General features: G+C 39.7%; 1 protein-coding gene across 1 annotated transcript in view; it reads right to left on the reverse strand.

The window, feature by feature from the left end:
• The window catches only part of uvrag (UV radiation resistance associated gene), an 89,066-nt gene extending 80,223 nt beyond the window's left edge, over positions 1–8,843 (reverse strand). The window contains exons 1-6 of the mRNA XM_054625582.1: positions 8,559–8,843; positions 4,645–4,762; positions 3,850–3,884; positions 2,365–2,526; positions 578–652; positions 363–448 (exon numbers count right to left, since the gene is read on the reverse strand). Of these exons, the coding sequence (XP_054481557.1) occupies positions 363–448; positions 578–652; positions 2,365–2,526; positions 3,850–3,884; positions 4,645–4,762; positions 8,559–8,663 (581 nt within the window). The 5' untranslated portion in view covers positions 8,664–8,843. The remainder of the gene's footprint in view (positions 1–362; positions 449–577; positions 653–2,364; positions 2,527–3,849; positions 3,885–4,644; positions 4,763–8,558) is intronic.
• Positions 8,844–11,087: the final 2,244 nt, after the last annotated feature.

Genomic DNA, 11,087 nt, shown 5'->3' on the forward strand with positions numbered 1-11,087 from the left:
ATGTTTACTATATTTGTCCCATCATGTCCAACAAAGACTACTACAGGCTTTGTGACTGTACATAGGCCAAAAGAGCTGCCCTGATAATGGCTCAAAATGTCGGCTTTCCTGTGGCGCCATCTGCTGGAAAATAAATACCAAAGACAAAAATGCAAACGACATAATGGGATAAAGTTTCGGCACATGACAAAACAAAAGACTAAATAAAAGATCTTTTGTTTATTTATTTTTGGGGGTTAAATTAAATCAAACATACTGTGGAGCATTCTTTGCCAGTAGTGGAAATCCACTCCCCTGTAATAATGCGATAACTCCAGGATATGATAATACGATGCGATACGGCTTCATGGCATGAATCTTACCTGAGCAGAGAGAAAACACTGTAGGAGTTCCTGACTGAACTCTGGTCGACCTGAAGCAGACTGTTTTTCTTCCGCTCCGACTGGTCCTGCAACAGCCACATGTGAAGTGTTTCAGTGCAGAGGCCAAACAGCGTCTGAATATAGCTATTGAGATTAGCACCGGGTATACCATTGTGATGCAAAGGCTCTGGAAAGACTGACAAAAAAGGCCGTACCTTATGATCAAAGTCAGCTGCATAGTAGCCGTCATTCAGCCCGAATATTATCTCGTTTGGATTTCGGGATCGAATCTGTGGACAAAGAGATATATCAGAGGCTCATGTGTGGGGACTGAGACAGGGAAGAGAACAAACGGCGGGCATCTATCTGTGCAGGAGAATGTACCATCTGTTTACCAGCTTTGAAACTAGTGTCAATGTGAAAGAATGACAATGGCACTTATTTTACTGAATGAATTTTGGGAAAGCTTTGGCTCATTTGTCCAAAGAGAGTTTTAAAGTGCAAATACGACTTGGACTTGGTCCTAAGAATACAGACGCCTCAAAAGTTTAAGTGCTTAGTACTAAGTGTAGAGCTCACTGGATCAATGCAAAAATGTGCTAGGCTAACATTACTTTACACCATTAACCTGGTGAGTAGTATTGCAACATCATTTCTTATTACTTCAGCCCCCACCTGCCATACATTTTAAATGTAAAGGGGTGAAATGGAAGATCAGGTGAGATTTCTTTCCTTTTGATTAGTGGCAAGATGTTTTTAACAGTAATGTGCATATCAGCTTTCTGTATTTTAAGTGATTGTAAAAAGGTATGGTGAATAAAATTTACTGGATTTACTGCGGGGTAGAGTCAGTCTCTAGGGAAGAGGTTCTCAACTAAGGGTTCGAGGACCCAAAGATTTCCATGGGGTTCAAAGAAAAAATAGGATAAAGTTAATTTTCACTATCTCATTCAGTATAGAAGAGAGCCTAATGGGAGTAATGCTACATTCACCTACCAGCAACAAAAGCATCAAAAAGAGCCATGAGTGGCCAGGTACATTGACTGTGAGTAGCCATTGAAGTATTGATAAAGAGCTTGTTGACGTAGCTATCTAGTTAAATAGAACTGAGAACTGGTAAACAGGATTATTTAGATGGAGCGGAACAGGGTGAATCTGAATCATATGATTGGTTGACGCTTTGCCGCGTCATTGGAGCCCTGAAAAATTGAGACCAGCTCTGCTTTCATATGTAGCGCAGCGACAAGTGTCGGCCGTCAGTTTGTAGCTTGATGTCATCAGCTCCCACTGGAAATTACTTTTAGAATGTTGCTTTGTCGCTCCTAGTGTGAACATAGCATACACTACTCTGATCATAGTTTTCACTTCCTTCTCGGTTACCTCCCCAACTGTAGTTGAGTTCTGGTCTTAATCATATCTAACAACCAAAATGTTCCCTGAAGTGAAATTTTATCAAATGGTTTTTGTGATCTAATGCAGCGGTCCCCAACCCCCCGGGCCGCAGACCGGTACCGGTCCGTCATTTGGTACCGGGCGACACAGAAACAATAAATAACTCGTATTATTTCCATTTTATTTATTATCAGAGTCTGAAAGATGTTTTATTTTGAAAAATGACCTGATTCTCTCCCAATTATATCCGCCTGTGCCTCTTGACACATGTCAAGACGCTTGTCTCGGTCACGTGATACGTCTTGGATTTTCTGCAGTGACAGAATTAGTTCATGTTTTTCTTGAGATCATTTCACATTGTGATGCTCTGATGAACCTAATTCGATACAGACGTTTTCATTTTGTGTGCTCTGTTAGATACCAAGGTCAACATTAAGAGAACATCATTTTGTGTTAAGTATTTTGAAAATTGAAACTCTGTTGTAAAGCTGAATTCATAGGTCTCACCTCTTACTTTATACATCCCTTTGTAGCCTGTACACACTTCCTACCGCACAGGGACAAAATTGCATATGATTCAAATAAAGTTTACATGCGCATGGTTGCTGACCTGCTGTCCCGTGTATCTGAGGCCATCCAGGTTGACCTTCCATTCTATGAGGAGCTGGTACTGTTCCTCCTGTCCTCCCCAGATCCTCACCATGAAGCAAGACACAGAGGTGTCCAGGAGGTCTGGCAGCATTCCAAAGTCCAGGCTCCGCCAAGTTGGATTCTGTCAGACACACAGACACACACACACACGCACACACACACACACACACACACACACACACACACACACACACACACACACACACACACACACACACACACACACACACACACACACACACACACACACACACACACACACACACACACACACACGTTGAGGATAATCGGTCTAGTAAGAGTACATAAATACCTGACATTTCAGCTGATCAGCACTATAACTGATTTATTCAATTAGGAAATAATTACACTCAAGCTTGAACTGAAGCTACTGCTTATGTCAGACAAGTAAAGGCAAAACAAAAGTGTATTTTTGGATCAAAGTTGTAAATTAAAAAAATGTGCTTTACCTCTGTCAAACTCAATGTCATAATGTGATCCCTACACATGGCAAAGTAATTGAATCAACCTGTTCTACATTAACCTTAATGTTTTGATCTCTACTGCAGCTTGTTCTCCGTCCTTGAACTTCCAGCCTGACAGCACTGAGTACCGGTCCTAAAAAGCACTGTAGCCATTTACATCATTCAATTATGTATCATTTCCCTCCATCAGAGAGAAAAATCTCTGGCTATTCGGGTCACTTTCAAGAACAGGCAGGGGAAGAATCTTAAATGCAGAAGTACAATACACAGGTTAGGGGGAGGGTGGAAAAGAGAACTAGTGAGAGTCAGTAGTGGAAGCAACGGGGGCATGGCAGTTGAAATGGAAACAGGAAGACGGACAGGAAACGTTTCCTGAGACAGAGTACTGGAGAACGAACGTCAGCAGGGCTGTTAAATTCAACAGGAGGAAGTTGGGCCGAGAGAGACGACAGGAGGAGTCATGACTCCTGCAGCGCATTACACAGTCTGTCTGCTGAGGGCAGTTAGCAGGATGGCTGGAAAGCAGCTTAGGTCAGCTCATGACTCGGCAACGAGCCCAACAGTAATGGCTCGCTCTCCTTGTGTTGCTTCTATAGCTTCACAGAATGCTGCATCTGCCGTCCAAATGAAAGTATGAGCAGCCAAAGAATCACGGGTCATTAACACAACTGACTCATGTTTACAGACCAAGAGTGAAAGTTGCGTATATGGGAATACAGCACATCATCATATTCAAGTCATGTTGGTGCAAGTCTGACATTTTAGTCAACGAAGCATGTTTTGCAGCATGTCACTGTTCGTTGTTGATTTAAAACCAGTTTAAGGAAGCTTATAGTGAAATGAAATGTGTGAATGGCAGATAGGCAGCAGACCCTAAAGGCCGCAATGTGATGACAACATCCTGATCTAATCCCAGGAGAAGACTTGGACAGTTTGATAGTTTAAGTAGGTATACTCACCAGTGAGTCCCGTATGACTTCACTCTTGTAAAAATCTAAAAAGAGAACAAGGAACACTCATAAAAAAAAGGTAAAAACACTGGTGCACAACCGTCAGAGTTTAATCTACCCTAAAATATAATTTACAGAAGCTCAGCTTCAATTTCTGAATCTAGATCAGTTTCTGCCGGACAGCCATTACACAAGGCTGTAGAAATGATGTCATCTAGAGTAAAAACACAGCAAGGACACCACGCTGACTTTTACGGGTTATGGACATGTTCTGATTCACAGCTGGGAAAAGCATCTGATTGGAATACCTTTAAATAAAAACTCCCACAAAACAGAGTCGCTCACCTGTCCAATGTCCATGCCGCAGCTCCGTAAAGTGAAAACTGCTGACATAATGAGCCCAGGGAGACTATTTTTTGTTTTCCTGAGAGAGGCCATCACACTTTGACTTGAGATGCTGACTGACTTACTTTACTGAATTACTTTACAAACCAAATCAATGCTCTGTCTTTTATATACTGACAATTTAAGCATTTTGCATTTTCATGGTTGTCATGGCTACCTTAACGTCTGTACATTATTAGTTCATAGGGGATGTGGAGTTTTAGCCCGAGAAATATAATGTGCATGATAAAAAGTTGACATGTTCTACTTTGTAGAAAAAAACACAGGCTGGAAGCTACAGGCTGGAAGTTTGTGTGTGTGTGTGTTGTGTGTGTGTGTGTGTGTGTGTGTGTGTGTGTGTGTGTGTGTGTGTGTGTGTGTGTGTGTGTGTGTGTGTGTGTGTGGGGTGTTAACACTGACCTCTAGATATGCGGTCTCCTATACAGAGGTGGAGGGTGAAGTAAGTGTCCAGCAGTGGGGAACCATTCTTGTTCACAATGTTTCTGGCGGCGATGCTCCGGAGATGACGCAATCGTCTCTGTTTGGCGGTGTGGGGGGAATGTAGAAAGAGAAGGAGAGACAGAGTGAGGTCAGATAGTGAACAAAGAACAGATATCAGGGCCGCTGTATTCAGTTTCAGTCTGATACTATCTGGGCCGTTTTGAAAATGCAGAATCCTGACTGGGTCGCAGGACACGTTAAAAGCCATGCTTTCAAGTCAATAGAGTACCACATTCTCTTTTCTATACGTAATCAGATTAAAATAGCAGTAGTTTCTCGTGCACAGAGGCACTACCGGCTGTGACGGCCTGCTAGATGTCAGCGGTTCAAATAATAGAGGCATGACATCTTCATGGCAGAATGAAATAGCCAGTTAACCAGGCAGGCATGACAGTCACATGAGAGGGGTAGCAACACTTTTAGCTCTACGAGGATTTATCAAAGAATCTACAAACCAAAACCAGCCAACTACGGAAAACCCATCACTTATTTAAAAAAAAAAGGCTTCCCGTCTACTCAAAACAAAAGTCAGTACATCAGTTTATCTTAAAGCTAGCATACCAGAGATGCACAGTAAAGACGAGTTAAGACTGTTAATGTATAAATACCTGCATGACTCATTAGAGAATCTCTAAACCAATCCAACAACATCTGCATTGCTTGAATAATCATTATAAAAAACCTGCTTCTTTATTTTACATAATATCTTTATGTAAAATAAATGTCTGTGTGTTCCCGCTTCGGGCGAACACGTCACCACGGCACAATTTCTCTCTTGACCAGCAGACCTCCCCTCCTGCAGCCATACTGAGACTAAGTCTAAGTCATGGGATTACCTATTATGATTAAGGGCCTCACAAACAAAAACCCTGACTGTTCAAGGGACTTTTAACCCCCTCCCCTCCTTGAAAATGTGACTGCACATTTCTGAATGGGCTGATGTGGACCGCAGGCAGAGAGGAAAGTTTGGGAGGGACGCTTGTGCAGTGTGAATCTACTCTAGTGTGTCAGGCTCTTAACAATAACACTACACTAATAATCATAATACACTTTGAAAAATCAGACAAAGATCAACTTTAGTATCACCATTAGTTTTCCACTGTGATCAAATAGCTCTGATGGTGTATGGTATGTGAAAAGTTAATACTGTGACTAAGTGATTAGCTGGTCACAAGTCCGCTGCTGAACATATGTAATGCATGAACATACAAACTACACACTGGTCATGGCCTTCAGTCTGTGCTGCTGTACACAATCATTTCATTGTTTAAGCTAGCTGTACCTAATAACCAGGAAACTGAGTGTATGATATTGCTATCACCACGAATACTCTTGAATTAAGTGCCCAGTCAAGTCTCTCCAACAGCTAGAATTAAAACATCTTATTGCCGAATTCTGCAAACAGCGTCTCAAAAAAAAAAAAATCTAGGTTGGGCTAGGAATGTCGGTTTGCCACGAGGAGAGCCAGTTGGTCGGTTGTGTAATCCCTCCACTATTGCTGAGAGCACCCAATCATGGCTAGCTAGATTAATAATAGAGACTGTTTAATTCAATTTTTAAAATCACATTTACTGCATAACATCGAATAGGCTATAAATGGAACTTTAGTTACAATTATCTTAATTTTCACATTGCACAAAACTTCACAGGAGACATAAGTATACATTTTAAAATCTTAAAATAATTATGAGCACAACATAATAAAAATAATAATCTCTACATAGAATTTATTACACTTGTACGCACGTTCTGTCTTCTGAAGGCACTATTATCCAAATATAAATATTGTAACATTAGGGTATGTACATTCCTATTACTTTGATATCCACAAAGAAGTATTTGGTCAACTATGTTTTGGTATTTGATTTTTTATCCGTATCACACAGCCCTACACCACCAGAGAAAGCACTCTCAATGCACAGTGTTTGCATTTTGTTGGGAGGTAGTTATTTGTATTGCTGTGGCTTTAAAGGTTTGGCTCCAAATAGTTTTTAATGAACACTCACAGTTTTCATAGCAGGTATATTAACAGAAGTCACAAGCCTTCAGTAAAAGCTCCCAGATCAATCATCTCTCTTGAGTTTATCTTTATGTACTGTGAGCCAGCTGGCCAGCAGAACAATGTTGCTTGGACAATGTTTTACTATGGAGCTAGAGAAGGGTGTGGGAAAACAGTTTTACCGTGCAAAATATACAGGAAACCAGTAATTAGAAATGCATTGGTCACAGCCTCAGACCTTTAAAGTAGACATGTGAGATATATCACGTGAGGGAGCATTTAGAATTTTACATAAAATAATAGCTAAAGCTAAAATCCATAAAATGTATTTTTTAAGGGTCAGTTCACCTTAATAAAAAGGGAAAATGTATTCTACTGACCCGTAGTAATAGAATCTAGTGTAGTAGATTTCTTTTTTTCTATTGTTTTAGGGTCTCTGTCTCTGAGATATCTGCTGCCAGGACAATTTGATAGAAATAAATGGAATTTCAGTGCAGATAAATCTTTCAAATGTAATTTGGGTAATTTGGGTAAACTGATCCTTTTAAGCAAGTGGGGATAGAATGTTAACAGATATTTCAGCAAGAACTTTATCCTCAGTTGTTGCTACAAGCATGTCACCACTCTAAATACAGCACGTCAGATATGCAAACAGTACTATTTATAATCTGAATACCACATAATCTAGCAATCTAATGCAAATTTGAGCAAGGAACAAGGGTCAAAGAGTAAGTAACTGGTGCAAGAGAAAAAAAAATGTTGGCCAAAAATATTAAATACTATCAATTTGTACACTGCTATGAATGACCTACTATATGGAGAGGGGGTTTCATTTAATCTAATCACACTTTTATAGTTTTATAGCGTTTCTCAATACAATCACTATCGAACTACTTCTGAACATGACAGGAATGTGTGTCTATGAGGGGCTGAGTTTACAGCCTGAGGTCTGTAGCCCTTATGAATGAACTGTCAACTGGCGGCTGTGGCATAGTGGAGAGCAAGGTAGTTCTTCAATCAGAGGGTCGGTGGTTCGATACCCGGCTTCAGTCGATGTGTCCTTGGGCAAGACACTTAACCCCAAGTTGCTCCTGAAGGCTTGCCATCGGTGTGGACTGGATGTGAATGAATGTTAGTTAGAGTCTGATGGTGGCACCTTGATGGTAGCCTGTCATCAGTGTGTGAATGGATGAATGATATGTAATATACTACTGACTGTAAGTCGCTTTGGATAAAAGCGTCTGCTAAATGACTGTAATGTAATGTAACTGCTTACTTTTTACATGTTTCCAAATGAATGAATGAGAGAATGAATGGATGGGTAAATGGAAGTTAAGTTCTCTTTCCCAAGAAGCACAAACTAAATGAGTTCATGGCTTTGTAATGCTTAATGTATCCATACAATAACTCAACCAGACAAAATAACATCACAGTTATGACACAGGCTACCGTTTCCCTTTCGCTGTGCTGTCACCTGACGCCAAGTTAAGTTGCCATTAGCAGAAGCATACTAGCTTCGTACATAATTAAACGTATAGAAAGATATAGCTATATCCTCAAAATTAGGCAACACATTGGAAAAAAGCCAGGCTCGGAAATGCTTAACAAGAGCCTAGCTGGTGGTTAATGTTTCTTTTTGTGTCAGTGTCGGTTAGCTTACATTCATTTACAGTAAGCTAGCTAACTGCAAGCTAGCAGTTGCTAGCTTGCAGTTAGCTAGCCTGACAGGCCCGCCGTGCTCCTCCAGGCAGCAGTTGTGACTGACGTTGTAAACTAAGATATATATATATATATATATATATATATATATATATATTCGTATTACTGCGTTTACCTGTTGGGATGTGAGCTCTACATGTAAGGCTCTAGAGGATGAAGCTCCAGAGTTGGTGACAGAGGCGGCGGGGATGGCGAGAACCCGACCGGTGATGGAGCTCATCCTCCTGTCGGCACCTAGCGGGTCCCCCTCATTCAACAGAACAACCCGTCCACCACATCCAGAACACCCGGTGTGAAGTGTGCTGGACCTCCTGGCTCCACCAGAGACACGCAGACACGTTGTTAGTGTGAGTGAAGCGCCGCCGCAGCTGTCAGCTAACCAGCGGGACGTAAACAAAGTACTGTTTTGCTACACTTGGTTCGGAAATCCGTTTCCGGTTTAGCGGCGTGACATCCGGGCTGCTGATTGGCTCAGAGTAACGCCCGTCACTTAGAGCCTACCAACTCGGGCTCCTATTGGTTGAATCATCTGTTTATCTTCCAGTAAGGGGCGGGCATCTGTTGAAAGCTGTCAAAGCTGCAGAATATAAGGAAATTGCGCAGAACAGCGTGACCTGCAGGTGACAGTTAAATGCTGAGGTGACGAAAACTATTCAAATGTGTATTGTGCCAAAATGCCTCAATTATGCATAATATACATTTTATTTCTATATAAAAAGCAGTAAATGGCATTGTTTTGACCGCTGGTAAGAGTGTATGTTATTATTTGGCAATTAAAAGGTGAGGTTAGCTTTCAAAAATATCATTTATTCAAATAGAATTTCCAAAATGATAAACAAAATGTGAAACATTTGACTCATTTTCACATTAACATTTCATTTTCACATTAACATTAACATTTGACTCATTTCACATTTTCACATTAATAACAAAGGGCAAAATAAACAAGACATGTCACTGAACTGTGTAACTGTGTAAAGAAAAGTGTCCCAGTTTTGTAGCCTTTTTGACTTTACATGCCTATATTAAACATTTAATGTTTTCAGAACTGTGCAAAAAAAAAAAAGAAAAAAAAAGATCAAGTGTCCCATTTCACTTGTTATATTTCCACATTTTAGTGTTCTTCGGTGACTAGAGGAAGATAGAGGGAGTACTGAGACCCTTCACTAAGTAAAAGTAGTAGCCTAATACCAGTGAAAAATTATACCATAACAGGTAAAAGTCCTGCATTTACATTGAAACTTAATCACAGTACAACAGTACTTTCAGCTAAATGTACTTTAAGTATCAATACATTCTCTCAATGTAAAATAACACATTTCATAGTGTTTTATATATATGTTAGGCTGTATAATATAATTGGTTTGTTACTATTAAATATTTAACAATGTATCATATTGTTTTGTACGTAACCTGCAATGCAACACCTAACTGCAGATGTTGGATAAATGTAGTGCAGTGAAAGTATTGAATAATATAGTGGGAAAAAACTGAAAAAGTTGTACTTATGTACAGTACTTGAGGAAATTTACTTTCCACCACTGCTGGCTCCCCAACGTCTACTACATGAATGATTTGTGGGAGCCTTGATCCCCCTGACTGAAGTATATTAAGCAACCATCAGAGGGCAGCATCAGACACAGAATTCTGTTTCCTCTGGGTCATTGGACTTTACAATAAAATATTGATTGCTGTTTGCTTTTAGGAATTCTCTGTTTTGTATTTTAAACAAATCTGCATGGTTTGGAAAATGGCCTGTTGATGTACAAAACAAGCGTATTAGAACACACTAATCCTGACCGAACGTTTTTTAATACTCAACATTTTCTGATTCCAGCCCTTTTGAGTATTCATATTTTCTACTACTTCATACTTATGTTCCATCACATTTTAAATATTCTAAAATGCAATATTGGATATATTGTACTTTTCACACCACTATATTTTACAATTATAAATACCTCAAAATGCCAGCCTCCTGACTATTCTAAAAATACAAAAATCACCAGAAAGTGGTGGTACCTTTTCTTACCAAGCACCCATTTTTCAGAACCGTCTACAAACCCATATATATAGAGGCTATTTTGTTGATTAATTTAAAAGTAATGTTAAAATACATATTTTGCAACAGCCTTCAATCCCACTTAGTCTGCCCTAAAATACTAAATTACTGTTATTCATACAATTTTGTACGTTTTTGTATTTTTTGAATGCTGCTACTGTTTTTTATGCACTGAGTGTCTTATTTTGTGATCTTTGTATGTACTAGTGTGCTCTACTAATGTTGCTCATAGCTGTTTTTATTATATGTGCAGCCCTTTGAGGTATTCTTTGCAAGATTAAACTTTAATAAACTTTGTCTTTACTTAAAATAGTGTTCAGCCAAATACAGGTAATACATGTATGAGACTGTCAGATAGTGTGGTGTAAAATAAATTGAACAGCCTTACAGCTGCTTGAGGGGTAGAGTTGAGTGGAATTCTCAGATGAAACAAGTTTCTGTAATGGATAATGTCCTTTTTAATACATTAATACACTGTAAATGATCAGCTATGTCACTCTATGTGGCAAAATCCTATTAACATGTGCCTGTATAGCAGGAGCGAACCAGTACAAAACATGTACAGTATTAACGTACAGCTCC

Source organism: Anoplopoma fimbria, chromosome 24 (genome assembly GCF_027596085.1).
Source record: "Anoplopoma fimbria isolate UVic2021 breed Golden Eagle Sablefish chromosome 24, Afim_UVic_2022, whole genome shotgun sequence".
NCBI classification, from domain to species: domain Eukaryota; kingdom Metazoa; phylum Chordata; class Actinopteri; order Perciformes; family Anoplopomatidae; genus Anoplopoma; species Anoplopoma fimbria.